At 43.3% G+C, this 20,385-nt stretch overlaps 1 protein-coding gene across 25 annotated transcripts in view; it reads right to left on the reverse strand.

The window, feature by feature from the left end:
* Positions 1–20,385, reverse strand: part of LOC121531048 (neurexin-1a-like) — a 99,393-nt gene that overhangs the window by 42,232 nt on the left and 36,776 nt on the right. For 17 of the 25 annotated variants that reach the window (XM_041837585.2, XM_041837081.2, XM_041836834.2 and 14 more), the window contains 9 exons: positions 16,836–17,137; positions 16,234–16,257; positions 10,894–11,055; positions 9,082–9,153; positions 8,510–8,734; positions 5,754–5,901; positions 5,367–5,497; positions 4,773–4,957; positions 3,543–3,610 (listed from right to left, as the gene is read on the reverse strand). In XM_041837585.2, the coding sequence (XP_041693519.1) occupies positions 3,543–3,610; positions 4,773–4,957; positions 5,367–5,497; positions 5,754–5,901; positions 8,510–8,734; positions 9,082–9,153; positions 10,894–11,055; positions 16,234–16,257; positions 16,836–17,137 (1,317 nt within the window). The remainder of the gene's footprint in view (positions 1–3,542; positions 3,611–4,772; positions 4,958–5,366; positions 5,498–5,753; positions 5,902–8,509; positions 8,735–9,081; positions 9,154–10,893; positions 11,056–16,233; positions 16,258–16,835; positions 17,138–20,385) is intronic. The other 8 variants (XM_041837662.2, XM_041837499.2, XM_041837415.2 and 5 more) reach the window with 1 other exon arrangement.

Raw genomic sequence — 20,385 nt, forward strand, 5'->3', positions numbered from 1 at the left:
TCTCTCTCTCTCTCTCTCTCTCTCTCTCTCTCTCTCTCTCTCTCTCTCTGGGACACCGTTGCAGGCAAAAACAAGAGAACAGGAAGAGAGGTCTCATGAATACTAATGAGCTCAGAGTGTGTGTGTGTGAATAAGTGAGTGAATTTCAGAGGGAACAGAAGAGTGCTCAGTAAAGCGAGCAAGGACAGAGCGAAGGAGAGATAGGGAGAAGGAGAGCAAGAAAGAGAGAGGAAGAGCAGGAGAAAAGCTGTTGGCTAAAATGCTAATGAATCCTCATTAACTGGAGGTTAGCCTGTTATATCACGATAACATAACTAACACCAACACATACGCACACACACGCTGCGTAATTTCTAAACAGCTGACTAAATGAAATGAGGAAATGGTACTCCACTAGAGCACCTGAAAGAAAGAGAGAGAGGGGGGGGGTTCTACACGTTAACACTAGAAGCTTATTACCTACCCATTCTTGTGGGTTGGCTAAGGAGTATTGGTGTCTCTGAGGGGTCTTTGGCCTGGTTTGCTAACTACTGCTCTCAAAGAGTGCAGTGTATAAAGTCAGAACATCTGCTGTCTCAGCCACTGCCTGTCACCAAGGGAGTACCCCAAGGCTCGATCCTAGGCCCCACGCTCTTCTCAATTTACATCAACAACATAGCTCAGGCAGTAGGAAGCCCTCTCATCCATTTATATGCAGATGATACAGTCTTATACTCAGCTGGCCCCTCACCGGATTTTGTGTTAAACGCTCTACAACAAAGCTTTCTTAGTGTCCAACAAGCTTTCTCTGCCCTTAACCTTGTTCTGAACACCTCCAAAAGAAAGGTCATGTAGTTTGGTAAGAAGAATGTCCCTCTCCCCACCGGTGTGATTACTACCTCTGAGGGTTTAGAGCTTGAGGTAGTCACCTCATACAAGTACTTGGGAGTATGGCTAGACGGTACACTGTCCTTCTCTCAGCACACATCGCTCCTCTTTCACCCCAGCTGCTAAACTAACCCTGATTCAGATGACCATCCTACCTACGCTAGATTACGGAGACGTAATTTATAGATCAGCAGGTAAGGGTGTTCTCGAGCGGCTAGATGTTCTTTACCATTCGGCCATCAGATTGGACACCAATGCTCCTTATAGGACACATAACTGCACTCTATACTCCTCTGTAAACTGGTCATCTCTGTATACCCATTACAAGACACACTGGTTGATGCTTATTTATAAAAACCCTCTTAGGCCTCACTCCCCCTATCTGAGATACCTACTGCAACCCTCATCCACCACATACAACACCCGTTCTGCCAGTCACAATCTGTTAAAGGTCCCCAAAGCACACACATCCCTGGTTCGCTCCTCTTTTCAGTTCACTGCAGCTAGCGACTGGAACTCAAATTGGACAGTTTTATCTCCATCTACACAATCAAAGCCTCAATCATGGACACTCTTACTGACAGTTGTGGCTGCTTCGGGTGATGTATTGTTGTCTCTACCTTTTTGCCCTTTGTGCTGTTGTCTGTGCCTAACAATGTTTGTACCATGTTTGTGCTGCTACCATGTTGTGCTGCTGCCATGTTGCATTGCTACCATGTTTTTGTCATGTGTTGCTGCCATGCTGTGTTGTTGTCTTAGGTCTCTCTTTATGTAGTGTTGTGTGTTTTGTCCTACATTTTTTTAAAAATCCCAGCCCCCGTCCCCGCAGGAGGCCTTTTGCCTCTTGGTAGGCCGTCATTGTAAATACGAATTTGTTCTTAACTGACTTGCCTAGTTAAATAAAGGTTCAATAAAAAACATAAAAGAGAGGGGGGTAGAGAGAGGGAGAGAGAGGGGGGTAGAGAGAGAGGGGGGTAGAGAGAGGGAGAGAGTGAGAGGGGGTAGAGAGTGCTTCTGTCCCAACCAAGGAGGGCTTACTGCAGCACCTAGATCTTCTGCACAGATTCTGTCAGACCTGGGCCCTGACAGTTAATCTCAGTAAGACAAAAATAATGGTGTTCCAAAAAATACGAATACAAATTCCATCTAGACACCGTTGCCCTAAAGCACACAAAAAAACATCAGCGCCACAGGTAACTTCCACAAAGCTGTGAACGATCTGAGAGACAAGGCAAGAAGGGCCTTCTATGCCATCAAAAGGAACATAAAATTCGATGTACCAATTAGGATCTGGCTAAAAATACTTGAATCAGTTATAGAACCCATTGCCCTTTATGGTTGTGAGGTCCGGGGTGGGACAAACACCAAATTGAGACTCTGCATGCAGAATTCAGCAAAAATATCCTCTGTGTACAACGTAAAACACCAAATAATGCATGCAGAGCAGAATTAGGCCGATACGCACTAATGATCAAAATCCAGAATACCTGACCACTGTGACTGACCCAAAATTAAGGACATCTTTGACTATGTACAGACTCAGTGAGCATAGCCTTGTTAATGAGAAAGGCCGCCGAAGGCAGACCTGGCTCTCAAGAGAAGACAGGCTATGTGCACACTGCCCACAAAATGAGGTCGAAACTGAGTTGCACTTCCTAAACTCCTGCCAAATGTATGACCATATTAGAGACACATATTTCCCTCAGATTACACAGATCCACGAAGAATTCGAAAACAAACCCAATTTTGATAAACTCCCATATCTACTGGGTGAAATACCACAATGTGCCATCAAAGCACCAAGATTTGTGACCTGTTACCACAAGAAAAGGGCAACCAGTGAAGAACAAACACCATTGTAAATACAACCCATATTTATGTTTATTTATTTTCCCATTTGTACTTTAACTATTTGCACATTGTTACAACACTGTATATATACATAATATGACATTTGAAATGTCTTTATTCTTTTGGAACTTTTGTGAGTGTAATGTTTACTGTTCATTTTTTATTGTTTATTTCACTTTTGTTTATTATCTATTTCACTTGCTTTGGCAATGTTAACGTACGCCAATAAAGCCCTTAAATTGAAATTGAATTGAGTAAGAGAGTGGGATGGAGAAAGATGGAGAGAGAGAGAAGGAGAGAGGTAAAACCGCAGGTAGAAGGTGGGAGCAATCACTCTCTCCAACTGTTTCTCCATCTGTCCATCCTTCTACTGAACCACCAGTTACGGAGGTTGATTCTCTCCCTTTCTCACTGCCTCTCGTTCTCTCTCTTTCACACAAATTGTTCAATTTCCATCTCCCTGTAGAGGACAGATCTGAGGTGCGTGTGTGTTTGTTAGATATTGGCAAGACTAATAACTATCGTGGTAATGGAATCAGCTGCTTGACACTGACAACGTGATCTCTCTCCTCCCTCTCTCTGACTCATCTCCTCTCCTTTCTTTTCTTTCTCTCTCAGTCTCTAAGGGATTCTATTCATCCATCCCTCACTCAATCTTCTTCCATCTCTCTCGGTCTGTCTCTTTTTCTATGTTGTATTGGTTCAGTATGACTGTTCAGGGGTAGTAACTACACAGTAGACAATGCTTTAAATAAACCAGAGATCAAATAACACGCCCCTCCTCCACCCTCTCTCCATCTCTCCCTCTTTCCCCCTCTCCTCACCTCTCTCACAGGCCCGTCCCAGGTATCCGGTCCCAGAGCAGTCACACACATATCTGTTCCAGCCCTCCCTGCAGAGGTCAGAGGTTGGGGTTAAAGGTCAAGTGTCGAGTCAAGTGTCATGCTAGAGTAGATCAAACTACAGATACACTGGAATTCCTACATTCAATTCACCATTCGCTAAGCACCGCCCCCCTGGTTACTGTTGCTACTTCGGAAGTCCAATTCCTCATTCAACCACTGGCAAAATCCCCTCACAATGATCTCAAACTGTGTTTTTAACACACAATGAAATTAAACAAAGACTACCCATCGCTAATCAGGAGACTCTCTGGGAAGTTGTGGTGGACTGTCATTACACTTGCTTTATGGGAACCTGGTCAAATGAAGTTTGTCGTGTGGCTAGCCAATGGATAGCTCTGAATTCACTGTCAGCATGCAGTCAAAGCTACTAACCACTTCTGGAGCTAACTAGTGCTCTCAAATCGTATCCTGATGTCAACAGCAGATGAGAATTATATTCATAGTATTGCTGAATAAGCTAGCTAACATACATTTGGAGAAAACAAGTTATAATAACTGGCTAGCTAGCTAGTGTTAGCAACGTTTTCGATGGTGGTCCCATGTAGCTCAGTTGGTAGAGCATGGCGCTTGCAACGCCAGGTTTGTGGGTTCGATTCCCACGGGGGACCAGTATGAAAATGTATGCACTCACTAACGGTAAGTCGCTCTGGATAAGAGCGTCTGCTAAATGACTAAAATATAAAAATGTGGTCATGCAATGAGCGCTAGCTAACCAGATAGCAAACAATGCAGCAAAAGTATAATTTCGGATTTGAAAAATACTAAATCTACAGCCTCTGCATTTCAGGAATCAATTATTGTTAATAAAATAAAAGATCCCAGTTTTTGCCATTGCCCTCATTGGCTTCCATGCGTTTGAAACATACAGTCTATCTATGGTTTGAAACGAGAGCTTGTTCTAGGCATTGGACTCGAGCTTGGCTAGCAACAGTTGTTATCCACTGAAGCGCTGAGATTGGTTGCCCAAAATTCTGGGGCGGGGCTTAGCGAAGGGTCAATTCAAGGTGCTTTATTGACATGAAATACATTCTGTAAATATGTCTACAAGTCTTCTCTCTGTCTAGTCCTTTAGAAACAGTCAAGCACACATCAACATATTCCCATACTGTACAGTAGAGTAGACTTGAGTAAGTAGAAGTACAGCAGTACCTGCAGGTGGCGCTGTGTTGGCAGGGGTTGGACAGACACTGTTTAGGAGGCTCTCTGGAGCAGGAGGGTTTCACCCCCACAGCTCTCTGAGCCTCAGCCAGACGACGGATGTCCTTACTCTGACCGTCCACAAACAGGTCTCTCACACAGCCCACATATCCATAGTTCAACAACGCTGTCCACACCTACAGGGAGAAGGAGAGACAGATTATACACACACACACACACACACACACACACACACACACAAACACACACACAGTCTTGCACAGCTAACCTTGTGGGGACACACAATTCAGTCCCATTCAAAATCCTATTTTCCCCAACCCTAAACCCTAACCCGTACTCTTACCCTTACCCTTACCTTAACCCAAAAACCTAAACCTAACCCTACCTCCTAACCCTAACCCTTAACGTAATTCTAACCTTAACACTAATTCTAACCTTAACACTAAACCCCCTAGAAATAGCATTTGACCTCTTAGGGACTAACAAAATGTCCCCAGTTGGTCAAATTTTTGTTTGTTTACTATTCTTGTGGGGACTTCTGGTCCCCACAAGAATAGTTAAACACGTCCACACACACACACACACCTCAGTAGGGAAGATGAGTCCTTGGCGGTCCTCCGGTAATCCTCCCAGGTACATAGTATCATCCAGGTCTAGAATCTCATTGTCCCCTGGAGCAGTGTACGCTGTCCGCTGTGAGTTCACTGAGATAGTACCTATATGCACACACACACACACACACACACACACACACACACACACAACGTTAGGGTTAAGAGGGATCAATGTATAGGGTGCACTGACACTTACTGTAAGTTGCTCAGAATGAGTCTGCTAAATGGCTCAAATGGTAATGTTAATATAAAGGTTAAGTTACCTTTCCCACTCACCACTTGCCAGGCCGTCATTGTAAATAAGAATCGCTCTTAATCGACTTGCCTGGTTAAATAAAGGTTAAATAAAATCAGATACCTGAGCGTCCATCCCTCTGGAAATCGACGTGGTACCACTCGCCATCGTTGACCTTCCTGTCGATGGCCTTGGTCTTGGTGGTTCCTGAGCCCATGTCCAATAGAAGGTATAGGTGACCGTCCAGCATCTCGATGGCAAAGAAATCCACCTGCAACAGTAACGGCAACAATAGAAAAGAACAGTACAATATGAACATCAACACCAACACCAACGGCAGTATAAACATCAACACCATCACCAGTATAAACATCAACACCATCACCAGCATAAACATCAACACCATCACCAGTATAAACATCAACACCATCACCAACATAAACACCAATACCAGTATAAACATCAACACCAACACCAACGGCAGTATAAATATCAACACCATCACCAGCATAAACATCAACACCAATACCGGTATAAACATCAACACCATCACCAGTATAATCATCAACACCATCACCAGTATAAACATCAACACCATCACCAGTATAAACATCAACACCATCACCAGTATAAACATCAACACCATCACCAGTATAAACATCAACACCATCACCAGTATAAATATCAACACCAACACCAGTATAAACATCAACACCAGTATAAACATCAATATAATATTAATGTATTTGTGTCTACCTTTAGGGTGGGGTGGATGTGAGGGTCTGTGTGGTTAATGTGTGTATGCATATGTGTGTGTGTGTGTGTGGTCTTACCTTGAGTTGGGGTGGTGAAAGAGGCGGTATGTAGTCAATGGGTGTATCTCAAATTGCATACTACCGTGCTCCGAGCATGCAAATTGGAGCATGGGAGGGTCGGAGTTTGAGTCCAAATCAAAGTATGCGAAACGGAGCACGGATTGCACTTTACGAATGTGTACTGCGTACTCATGCAAGCGTCAACGGAAAGTATGCACAGAAATATGATGCAACCAAGTAAAGAATTACGTACAATTTATTGAAATCAATGGCGCCATTATTTGAGCTAAAGCGAGAGACAATACACTCCGACTTTGGAATGAAATGTTACCTATTGACATCTCATATGTTGCCTGACTACAATATTTTATCTTAATACGGTAATTAATACATGCTGTGTTAATTTTGGCATGTTTACCTGTCTACAATACCCACTGTAGTGCGCGTAGATCGCAAGCCCATAGTAAGTCAATAGGGCTAACTGGCTAGCTACTACTGTTAGTTAGCCAAATAGCCTACGAATAATTGTTAGCTAGCTAGCTACATACGATATATATATAAATACACATATATACACACATACATACATACATACATACATACATACATACATACATACATACATACATACATGAGAATGCTATTCATTGACTACAGCTCAGCATTCAACACCATAGTGCCCTCTAAGCTCATCACTAAGCTAAGGATCCTGGGACTAAACACCTCCCTCTGCAACTGGATCCTGGACTTCCTGACGGGCTGCCCCCAGGTGGTAAGGGTAGGTAACAACACATCTGCCACACTGATCCTCAACACGGGGGCCCCTCAGGGGTGCGTGCTCAGTCCCCTCCTGTACTCTCTGTTCACCCATGACTGCATGGCCAGGCACGACTCCAACACCATCATTAAGTTTGCCGACGACACAACAGTGGTAGGCCTGATCACCGACAACGATGAGACAGCCTAAAGGGAGGGAGGTCAGAGACCTAGCCGTGTGGTGCCAGGACAACAACCTCTCCCTCAACGTGACCAAGACAAAGGAGATGATTGTGGACTACAGGAAAAAAAAGAGGACTGAGCACGCCCCCATTCTCATCGACGGGGCTGTAGTGGAACAGGTTGAGAGCTTCAAGTTCCTTGGTGTCCACATCACCAACGAACTATCATGGTCCAAACACACCAAGACAGTCGTGAAGAGGGCACGACAAAGCCTATTCCCCCTCAGGAGACTGAAAAGATTTGGCATGGGTCCTCAGATCCTCAAAAAATTATACAGCTGCACCATCGAGAGCATCCTGACTGGTTGCATCACCGCCTGGTATGGCAACTGCTTGGCCTCCGACCGCAAGGCACTACAGAGGGTAGTGCGTACGGCCCAGTACATCACTGGGGCCAAGCTTCCCTGCCATCCAGGACCTCTATACCAGGCGGTGTCAGAGGAAGGCCCTCAAAATTGTCAAAGACTCCAGCCACCCTAGTCATAGACTGTTCTCTCTGCTACCGCACGGCCAAGCGGTACCGGAGTGCCAAGTCTAGGTCCAAAAGACTTCTCAACAGCTTCTACCCCCAAGCCATAAGACTCCTGAACAGCTAATCATGGCTACCGGACTATTGCACTGCTCCCCCACCCCCATCCTTTTTACGCTGCTGCTACTCTGTTAATTATTTATGCATAGTCACTTTAACTCTACCCACATGTACATATTACCTCAACTACCTCAACTAGCCGGTGCCCCCGCACATTGACTCTGCAACGGTACCCCCCTGTATATATAGCCTCCCTACTGTTATTTTATATTACTTCTGCTCTTTTTTTCTCAACACTTTTTTTGTTAAAAATAAATGCACTGTTGGTTAAGGGCTGTAAGTAAGCATTTCACTGTCATGTCTGCACCTGTTGTATTCGGCGCATGTGACCAATAAAATTTGATTTGATTTGATTTGATGAGGGAAAAAAGTATTTGATCCCCTGCTGATTTTGTACGTTTGCCCACTGACAAAGAAATGATCAGTCTATAATTTTAATGGTAGGTTTATTTGAACAGTGTGTGTGTGTCTCTTTACCTTTAGGGTGGGGGGTGTGCGGGGGTCTTTGCGTTGCTGTTGCCGTGGTTTCCCGTGGCTGAAGAGCATCAGTCCATTGGGTTCTGTCGTTCTGAAGTCAAAGGAGATTGACCCCGCCTTCTTGGCGCTCCACTTGCTCAATGCCACAAACGATTCTGGGGTGTCAAAGGTCACGGGATCGAGGGTCGCCACGCTCTCACACTTAAACGCCACTATACCGCTCACCTGATGGATGGGAACGTTTTTTAAGTTAGTTTGTTCATCTCAATTATTTATTATTTATTTTGTATATTACTTATTTTCTTCAGGGCCCTGCAGTCAAATCGAATCAAATCAAATGTTATTTAAAGTGCATTTAAAAATGCCACACATTAAATCGAAACAACAAAATAAAGTGAAACACTGAGGAATAGGGCTGTGTAGCAATGGACTACATAAAGGGTACTGGAAACACTTTAGGAAGTAAATGTACAGTTACAGTTAGCTGGCATTCTAAATCCTAGTGTTTCCATTCCCCTTTAAGGGTTAGGATGTGATTTGACACCAGCCAATAAGAAACTATGATGTCTTACCTTCATTTTAGCATCTCCCTGCTTAGCCAGCCGAGACAACTCCAACCGTACATCATTGTTCTTATACACCACCTAGAGGTCAGGGTTGAGGGGTCAGGGTAAGGGTCAGGGATAAGAGGTTATTAAGGTAGAGAGCAAGAGTGCAAATCAATAGTCTTGTATCTCCTCTCTCCTTGTCTCCTCTCCTTCAGTCACAATGATCAGAACTAGTTGGACGGAAGAAAGCAAAGCCTCAGTTATCACTGTCATGTTGCTTCCACCAAACCTGTGTTTCCATACCAGTCTAGATGAAGGAGAGGAGACATGGAGAGGAGATGAGGAGAGGAAATGAGGAGAGGAGATGAGGAGAGGAGATGAAGAGAGGATATGAGGAGAGGAAGAACTAATGAGATGCAGCCTTTTATATGTGTGTGTGTGTGTTTGTATTTGTGTATGTGCATAAATGTGTGTGTTGGTGGGCATTAACTATTGTACAGGGCTAATGATCAGTCATGCAAGTGTGTTCCGTCATACATCTGAATTATTTCCCATGGATTAGCATACGATCAAATTAGATATGTAAATGACAGCAGCCTGCCTACAACACCATCAGTACCAATCAACCACACACACACACACACACACACACACACACACAACTAATGATATCACTGTTGGCACATCATCTGTCTGTTTGTGTGTGTGTGTGCGCATGTGTGTATGTGTGTGTGTGTGTGTGTGTGTGTGCCGTTGGCCCATTTGGAGCAGAGTGGATGGATAGAGGGTCTCGGTGGCGGAGCCAATTAGCATGTTAGCGCTTAGCGCTGCGTCTGCTCCCTCAGCAACACTCATCACTGATTCTCTCTGATACTGAAGCCTGCAGAGGGAGAGTGAGTGCAGTATGCTACTGCCAAATGTGTGAGTGTTTCCTTATTACCGTATATACTGTATGAGATGTGTGTGTATCTCTCTGTGTGCCTTATTACCGTATATACTGTATGAGGTGTGTGTGTGTGTGTGTATCTCTCTGTGTGCCTTTTTACCGTATATACTGTATGAGATGTGTGTGTGTATCTCTCTGTGTGCCTTATTACCGTATATACTGTATGAGATGTGTGTGTGTATCTCTCTGTGTGCCTTATTACCGTATATACTGTATGAGATGTGTGTGTATCTCTCTGTGTGCCTTATTACCGTATATACTGTATGATATGTGTGTGTATCTCTCTGTGTGCCTTATTACCATATATACTGTATGAGATGTGTGTGTATATCTCTGTGTGCCTTATTACCGTATATACTGTATGAGATGTGTGTGTATCTCTCTGTGTGCCTTATTACCGTATATACTGTATGAGATGTGTGTGTATCTCTGTGTGCCTTATTACCGTATATACTGTATGAGAAGTGTGTGTATCTCTCTGTGTGCCTTATTACCGTATATACTGTATGAGATGTGTGTGTATCTCTGTGTGCCTTATTACCGTATATACTGTATGAGAAGTGTGTATCTCTCTGTGTGCCTTATTACCATATATACTGTATGAGATAATGAGCCTGTGGAGAATATAATATAATATGCCATTTAGCAGACGCTTTTATCCAAAGCGACTTACAGTCATGTGTGCATAAATGTTTACGTATGGGTGGTCCCAGGGATCAAACCCACTACCCTGGCGTTACAAGCGCCATGCTCTACCAATTGAGCTACAGAGAAGCCTGTAGGCCTAGCTCTGTATGTGATTATGATGTGTGCATATGTAGACGTGTGTATGCATGTGTGTATAATGTATAGATTGTGTGTATGTGTGTGTGTGTGTGTGTACTCCCCACCTCTTTAAGGCAGCCCATGAAGTTGTTGCTAACAGGAGATCCAGGGAGGTCAGCAGTACTGGGACTTCCACCCACGTAGAAGAAATCGTCTGAGCCCAACATGGTGTAGTCTTCCTGGGTGTAGCCCGTAGTAGTCAGGATGCCATCCACAGAGATGGTCACCTATGCAACAAAGCACAGGGAAAGGGCACGCTATACTCACACCAAATGCAGCGCTACGCGCTAGCCAGCCAAATTAGTCTGCCCCCTACTGACTTGGTAGGTTCTGGGGAGGTGGTCTGGTCTTGGCTGTGGTTGGTTGGTCAGTGGATTGTATTGATTGGTTAGTTGTATTGGACTGGTCTGTGATTTGATTGGTCTAGCTGTGTTAGGTCTGTGATTTGATTTGTCTATCTGTGTTTGGTTTGTATGAATTGATTGGTCTAACTGTGTTTTTCTGTTATTTCATTGGTCTAGCGTGTTTGGACCTGTTTCCTGTCTGTGTGATGAGGTGGTTTGGGCTTGTTAGAGTATTATAGAACCAACCAGATCTGTCCTGCAGGCAGAACAAAGCAAATCTGAGTCCAAGTCTGTGTCCTTTATACTCAAGCTCGGGTCGAGTCACTAGTCCCTTGATTGGGCTAAAGGCTGCGGTCCAACAATCTTTCAAGATAAGTTCCTAATTTAAAATATCTAGCTACTGAAGCTACCTAAAATGTGCTGTTGTACCACCCGGTACTCTACCCTGCACCTTAGAGACTGCTGCCCTATAGAGTCATTGAACACTGGTCACTTTAATAATGTTTACATACTGTTCCACCCACTTCATACAGTGCCTTCAGAAAGTATTCATACCCCTTGACTTATTCCACATTTTGTTGTTTTACAGCCCAAATTCAAAATCTATTAAATCTATTTACGTTTTTAGAAATGTTTGCAAATGTATTGAAAATGAAATACAGTGGGGAGAACAAGTATTTGATACACTGCCGATTTTGCAGGTTTTCCTCAAAGTTGGAACAGCCTGTAGTGTGGTTTTCCACTTTAATTTTGAGGGTGACTCCAAATCCAGACCTCCATGGGTTGATACATTTGATTTCCATTGATAATTTGTGTGATTTTGTTGTCAGCACATTCAACTATGTAAAGAAAAAAGTATTTAATAAGATGATTTCATTCATTCAGATCTAGGATGTGTTATTTTAGTGTTCCCTTTATTTTTTTGAGCAGTGTGTGTATATATATATACAGTGGGGAGAACAAGTATTTGATACACTGCCGATTTTGCAGGTTTTTCTACTTACAAAGCATGTAGAGGTCTGTAATTTTTATCATAGGTACACTTCAACTGTGAGAGACGGAATCTAAAACAAAAATCCAGAAAATCACATTGTATGATTTTTAAGTAATTAATTTGCATTTTATTGCATGACATAAGTATTTGATACATCAGAAAAGCAGAACTTAATATTTGGTACAGAAACCTTTGTTTTCAATTACAGAGATCATACGTTTCCTGTAGGTCTTGACCAGGTTTGCACACACTGCAGCAGGGATTTTGGCCCACTCCTCCATACAGACCTTCTCCAGATCTTTCAGGTTTCGGGGCTGTCGCTGGGCAATACGGACTTTCAGCTCCCTCCAAAGATTTTCTATTGGGTTTAGGTCTGGAGACTGGCTAGGCCACTCCAGGACCTTGAGATGCTTCTTACGGAGCCACTCCTTAGTTGCCCTGGCTGTGTGTTTCGGTCGTTGTCATGCTGGAAGACCCAGCCACGACCCATCTTCAATGCTCTTACTGAGGGAAGGAGGTTGTTGGCCAAGATTTCGCGATACATGGCCCCATCCATCCTCCCCTCAATACGGTGCAGTCGTCCTGTCCCCTTTGCAGAAAAGCATCCCCAAAGAATGATGTTTCCCACCTCCATGCTTCACGGTTGGGATGGTGTTCTTGGGGTTGTACTCATCCTTCTTCTTCCTCCAAACATGGCGAGTGGAGTTTAGACCAAAAAGCTCTATTTTTGTCTCATCAGACCACATGACCTTCTCCCATTCCTCCTCTGGATCATCCAGATGGTCATTGGCAAACTTCAGACGGGCCTGGACATGCGCTGGCTTGAGCAGGGGGACCTTGCGTGCGCTGCAGGAGTTTAATCCATGACGGCATAGTGTGTTACTAATGGTTTTCTTTGAGACTGTGGTCCCAGCTCTCTTCAGGTCATTGACCAGGTCCTGCCGTGTATTCTGGGCTGATCCCTCACCTTCCTCATGATCATTGATGCCCCACGAGATGAGATCTTGCATGGAGCCCCAGACCGAGGGTGATTGACCGTCATCTTGAACTTCTTCCATTTTCTAATAATTGCGCCAACAGTTGTTGCCTTCTCACCAAGCTGCTTTCCTATTGTCCTGTAGCCCATCCCAGCCTTGTGCAGGTCTACAATTTTATCCCTGATGTCCTTACACAGCTCTCTGGTCTTGGCCATTGTGGAGAGGTTGGAGTCAGTTTGATTGAGTGTGTGGACAGGTGTCTTTTATACATGTAACGAGTTCAAACAGGTGCAGTTAATAGAGGTAATGAGTGGAGAACAGGAGGGCTTCTTAAAGAAAAACGAACAGGTCTGTGAGAGCCGGAATTCTTACTGGTTGGTAGGTGATCAAATACTTATGTCATGCAATAAAATGCAAATTAATTACTTAAAAATCATACAATGTGATTTTCTGGATTTTTGTTTTAGATTCCGTCTCTCACAGTTGAAGTGTACCTATGATAACAATTACAGACCTCTACATGCTTTGTAAGTAGGAAAACCTGCAAAATCGGCAGTGTATCAAATACTTGTTCTCCCCACTGTACATACATATCTCATTTACATAACTATTCACACCCCTAAGTCAATACTTTGTAGAAGCACCTTTGACGGCAATTACAGCTTTGAGTCGTCTTGGGCATGTCTGTATCAGCTTTGCAAATCTGGATTTGGGGATTTTTTCCCATTATTCTGCAGTAAACAGCAATCTTCAAGTCTTTCCACAGATTTTCAATATGGAATAAGTCAAGGGGTATGAATACTTTCTCGAAGGCACTGTATGTATATACTGTATTCTAGTCATGACTCATCCCATATAACTACTGATGTACAAACCTTTTCTATTCATATACTGTCCATACTGTCTATAGACACCATCATTTACATGTACATTTATATTCCAGACTCTGACATTGCTCATTTTGACATTTCTTAATTTTTTTCTTAAAAAAAAAAAAAATCTGGATTATGTGTGTATAGTTTATTTTAAAATTATTGCTAGGTACTACTGCACTGTTGGAGCTAGAAACACAAGCATTTTGCTGCACCTGCAATAACATCTGCAGATCTGTGTACGTGACCAATAGACTTTGATTTGATTTGTAGCTAGGACATTGCACGGGATATACATGTTATGCAAGGGAGAGACTTTACCTGAGTCCAAATTCAAGTCAACACTGGCCGAGCTCCAAGTCATGGAAATCGTCGAATCCTGGAGTCGAGTACTACAACATCGTGGCCTTAAACCATTTAACCAATTTTACCAAGTTCTCTGCCCCCAGGGCATCATGGACAAGATGCTATGCATCTACATTCTGCCCTGGGGGGTGACCTTCACCCCTACATTTATTTCCTCGTGGCAATATGCCTCCTACCAGTCAATGCAAATATTTAGCTAAAAGCTAGCTAGCTACGTTCATTATTTTGCCAGCTATGGTATTAGCTTATACAGCTAGTTAACATTAGCTGACTAATAGGCAATTTATGCTTCTTGCTGAATCTATTGCGTGGAGCATTGCATGGAGGGAAATTGGAACTCCCCATTCCATACACAGACAATGGTGGTTTGGCAAATTGGGGGAGGTGTTTCTTGTAGATTCATTGCCTCACTTCCGAATCTCCACTCTGAAGACCTCAAAAAGCATAAATTCTCTGCTGTTCTGCCTTAATATCACCACGCGCACAAGGAAAGAGAGTAGGTGTATTCAGTTCACTCGGTGCAACGGGAGGGCGGAATTTGACCCCAAATCAATGTTCCCTATTGTGAATTTTAACTTCTTATGGAAATATTTAACCTAAAGAAAAGCAGCACTCAGTCTTCTCTGTCAGTGGATCCACAACACATTTGGACCTTCGTAATCGATCTGCCATGAGAACAACCAAAGGAATAAACATTGGTTCTATAAAACGCAAACAAGCTTGATGTTGACTAGTTCATTAGCAACAATGGCTAACCCACCGAGTAGTTTACAGTAACATGTGTAGTCAGCTCAGGCTGTAGCTAGCTTAGGCATCAGTAGCTAACAAGGATTACCCTGGCTATATTTCATTAGCATAAGTACCTAACCAGGATTACCCTGGCTATATAGCATTAGCATAAGTACCTAACCAGGATTACCCTGGCTATATAGCATTAGCATAAGTACCTAACCAGGATTACCCTGGCTATATAGCATTAGCATAAGTAGCTAACCAGGATTACCCTGACTATATAGCATTAACACAAGTAGCTAATGTGGTTAATCAGGCATGTGTTAGCAAGGCCTCAACAGAGGCTCAGCAGCCACAATCTGTTAGTGTGTTAGGTAGTAGTTAGTATTCTGATAGTAAATGTTGTTAATGCTGTTAGTAGTGTTGAGTTTAGTGATAAACAAGATGCTAGTAGTGATGATAGTGTTGAGGTTTGGAGTTTGTGAGGGGTAGGGGCTATGGGTTAGAGTGTGTGTATGTGTGCGTGTGGAGTGGGGAGTTAGTCAGATTAGCAGGTCTGAATGATGTGACACATACACTGACTCACACACACAGTGTTAAATGGGTTAGTCATTCCACACACATGCTGCCGCCTCTCGCTGCATGCAGTCAACTGCGGGAGGAAGATAGGAACAACAAAACAAAACAACAACAGAAGAGCCAGGGCTCAGCAGCAGGATGGACAGCATGCAGAGGAGGAATGGAGAAATAGAATAGGAGAAAATTAAAAAGGGGGAAGGAGGTTGGCCTCTGTCTCGTTGTCTAATAGACAAACCAGAGAGGCAGGAACTAAAGTTGCACCATGCAGGTGGAGTGGCCAATTGCGTGCAGCTGAGGAATGAGCCAATCAGGACGCCTACATGTCAACCACGGGGAAAATGGGGTGAACGTCGGGAAAAGGTAAAAGGAAAGGTCGAAAAAAAGAGTGTGGCTAGGAGGAGGGATTGTTAATCGTAGAGTACCAACCGCCGTCATCCTGTTCTAGTATAGTTTTAGTTGTTCTACGGCTCAGAAAATAATAGAGTAACCGAAACTAGGAAAGGATTAGAATTATATCTACCAAACAATGGAGTTTGTTTACCATAGCGTGTCCAATGCCTGAGTGCTTTGTGGAGAGGGGGAGGAAGGAAAGCAAAAAGTGTGAACAGAACAACATCCGTAAAGGACAAAGAAAAGGTAGAAGGCCAGTGGAGGTTAGAGAGGAGTGGAAAAGGCTAGGAGAAGGCAACAGGTTAGTAGTATGACACATTCCATGGATGGAGGTTAGTTAGTATTACTATCAGGTTAGTAAGTAGTTAGTAGTTAGTGGTTGGTGCACACAGGCAAACAGCAGAAGACTACAGTTAGGAGCACCATAGTGCCCCCAGCCCTGACGCTAACACACACACACACACAGTGAGTTTAAGACAAATACACCCTCTTTCTCGCTGCCTGTCGTTCCCTCTCTCACCCTCTTTATCCCTTTCTCTTTCTCCCTATAATCCCCCCTCTATAACCCCCTCTCTCTATAACCCCCTCTTTCTATAACCCCCTCTCCCTATAACCCCCTCTTTCTATAACCCACTCTCCCTATAACCCCCTCTTTCTATAACCTACTCTCCCTATAACCCCGTTTCTATAACCCACTCTCCCTATAACCCCCTCTCCCTTCATCTCGCCCCTCCCCTGCAGTTGTCAGGTTACCTGTCTCAGGTTGCGCGTGACCTTGACATCGTGCCAGGAGTTATCGTTAAACTTCCCGTTAACCGGCTCCACCAGGGCCTCGAAGGCCCCGGACCCCAGGTTGATGACCAGTGACACGGCCCCGTTCTTTAAGGCCAGGTTGACGTAGTCGGCTGACTTGCCCGTGTGGAGCATTAGGCCGTTCCTCTGCAGGGTCTTAAAGCTCAGGGTGATCTCATCACTAGAGGACTGGATGGGGCTGGGAGACAGGTCAAAGCAGAAATACTCTGACCCCTTAAAGGTTGCTACGTAGTCCTCACGGGCTGGAGAGGGGAGGGAGGAAGGAAGGAAGGAAGGAAGGAAGGAAGGAAGGAAGGAAGGAAGGAAGGAAGGAAGGAAGGAAGGAAGGAAGGAAGGAAGGAAGGAAGGAAGGAAGGAAGGAAGGAAGGAAGGGAGGGAGGGAGGGAGAGAGGGAGGGAGGGAGGGAGGGAAAGAGAGAAAGAGAAACAGAAACAGAAACAGAGACCAGTCAATGTTGTTAATGTTTTATAATATTTATAATATAATATCATGGACCTCATGATAAACAGCAATGTTGGTGTCAAATGGAAACCTAATAACCTGAGACATGTTTCTATCTTACTCTTTGGTTGCTCATCCAGTAGTCTGATATGAGTTGAATGGATCATTCATGAGTGGGTTGACATTAAACCATATGGATCTGTCGTGATGCTTCGCTTTCTGATGCATTCAACAGTCATTATAAAATCTGTCACATTGATTACAGAGGGATTCTGTTTAGAGAGTTTGAAATTATGTGTGTGTTCTTAAGCACCTATCAGCAACCAGCCATGCCATATAATTTAGCATAATAGAATCAAATGTATGCCAGTATGTGTGCCAGTATGCAAGTGTTAATAGAAATGTATTTGCCAAAGTGTGTGACCATGTGTGTGACTGTGTTCTGGGCGTCCATTACCAGTAGCGGTGCGTGGGTAAAGTCACTGAGGAAGCCAAGCCAAGCCAGAAAAAAAGCAATATTACAGCCAAGACAGAAAAAAAGCCATATTACAACCTATGTTGTGATAATTGCGTTGTTTGCTCTATAACCCATTCGTTATAGAGCACAATAAGCCTGTGACAACAAAAAGACAACAGTCACATAGTGGCGGAATAAATTCAACTACACATACGTTTGTTTCATCACAAAAACGGAGAGCAACCTCTGTCCAATGAAGTCCACGAAGAAAATATTGCATGTAACAAACAGTTACATGACCTACAGCATGGTCAAGCAGGTTAATGTTTTCGACAGTTTACTAATCAACTACTGAGCACTGGAGCACTGCCTCTGCTATTCCAGCACCATTTCAACTTAAACATCATCAAATCAACTAGGCTATATATACTTAGTTTTACAGTGAAAACCAACTTAAAGATATCCAAAAGGATTTAGTCCATTCAATGTTGCTAAATATAATGCGGCTGTCCATGGTACTGATTTCTGTCTGTCTGTGTGTGCAACATGCGCAAGTAAAACAAACAATTATTCACCCTACTTGTAGACTAGTTGAACGCCAATGTCATCCTCCTCTCTTTCATGTTGGCAAAACAGTCGGCTCTGTCATACAGTACACTTTTAGTTGTTGTCATAGGCTACCTAGCTAAAATGCTTGCTAGCCTAACTTCCTTGCATGGGCAACAATGAACCAGCTAAGTTAGCTAGCTAGCTAGTGTTAGACTCTAGCTTGAAATGTACTGATTCATGTTCCCATACCAGAATGCATTAATTACTTTACATGTATAAGGAATGTACAGAAGTCGGAAGATTACATACACCTTAGCCAAATACATTTAAACTCAGTTTTTCACAATTCCTGACATTTAATCCTAGTAAAAATTCCCTGTCTTAGGTCAGTTAGGATCACCACTTTATTTTAAGAATGTGAAATGTCAGAATAATACTAGAGATAATTATTTCTTTCAGCTTTTATTTCTTTCATCACATTCCCAGTGGGTCAGAAGTTAACATACACTCAATTAGTATTTGGTAGCAATGCCTTTAAATTGTTTAACTTGGGTCAAACGTTTCGGGTAGCCTTCCACAAGCTTTCCACAATAAGTTGGGTGAATTTTGGCCCATTCCTCCTGACAGAGCTGGTGTAACTGAGTCAGGTTTGTAGGCCTCCTTGCTCGCACACGCTTTTTCAGTTCTGCCCATACATTTTCTATAGGATTGAGGTCAGGGCTTTGTGATGGTCACTCCAATACCTTGACTGTTGTCCTTAAGCCATTTTGCCACAATTTTGGAAGTATACTTGGGGTCATTGTCCATTTGGAAGACCCATTTGCGACCAAGCTTTAACTTCCTGACTGATGTCTTGAGATGTTGCTTCAATATATCCACATAATTTTCCTTCCTCATGATGCCATCTATTTTGTGAAGTGCACCAGTCCCTCCTGCAGCAAAGCACCCACACAGCATGATGCTGCCACCCCCGTGCTTCACGGTTGGGATGGTGTTCTTCTGCTTGCAAGGCACCCACTTTTTCCTCCAAACATAACGATGGTCATTATGGCCAAACAGTTCTCTATTTTTGTTTCATCAGCCCAGAGGACATTCCTCCAAAAAGTAAGATCTTTGTCCCCATGTGCAGTTGCAAACAGTAGTCTGGCATTTATATGGTGGTTTTGGAGCAGTGGCTTCTTCCTTGCTGAGCGGCCTTTCAGGTTATGTCGATATAGGACTAGTTTTACTCTGGATATAGATACTTTTGTACCTGTTTCCTCCAGCATCTTCACAAGGTCCTTTGCTGTTGTTCTGGGATTGATTTGCACTTTTCGCACCAAAGTACATTCATCTCTAGGAGACAGAATGAGTCTCCTTCCTGAGCGGTATGACGGCTGCGTGGTCCCATGGTGTTTATACTTGCGTACTATTATTTGTACAGATGAACGTGGTACCTTCAGGCATTTGGAAATTGCTCCCAAGGATGAACCAGACTTGTGGAGGTCTACAAAAATAATTCTGAGGTCTTGGCTGTTTTCTTTCGATTTTCCCATGATGTCAAGCAAAGAGGCACTGATTTTGAAGGTAGGCCTTGAAATACATCCACAGGTACTCAAATGATGTCAATTAGCCTATCAGAAGCTTGTAAAGCCATGACATAATTTTCTGGAATTTTCCAAGCTGTTTGAAGGCACAGTCAACTTAGTGTATATAAACTTCTGACCCACTGGAATTGTGATACAGTGAATTATAAGTGAAATAATCTGTCCGTAAACAATTGATGGAAAAATTACTTGTGTCATGCACAAAGTAGATGTCCTAACCGACTTGCCAAAACTATAGTTTGTTAAAAAGAAATGTGTGGAGTGGTTGAAAAACAAGTTTTAATGACTCCAACCTAAGTGTATGTAAACTTCCGACTTCAACTGTATATGTTGGGGTCAATGAAGGGTAGATGGGAACTAGGAATATGGAAAGAGAGTAGAAGCTTCATATTCTGTTCCATGTTTCTGAGGAGAGAGGTGAACCGTAATTGTTAGTCTCTAATAAGGCAGGCAGGCT

This window comes from Coregonus clupeaformis, chromosome 1, assembly GCF_020615455.1.
Source record: "Coregonus clupeaformis isolate EN_2021a chromosome 1, ASM2061545v1, whole genome shotgun sequence".
Classification (NCBI taxonomy): domain Eukaryota; kingdom Metazoa; phylum Chordata; class Actinopteri; order Salmoniformes; family Salmonidae; genus Coregonus; species Coregonus clupeaformis.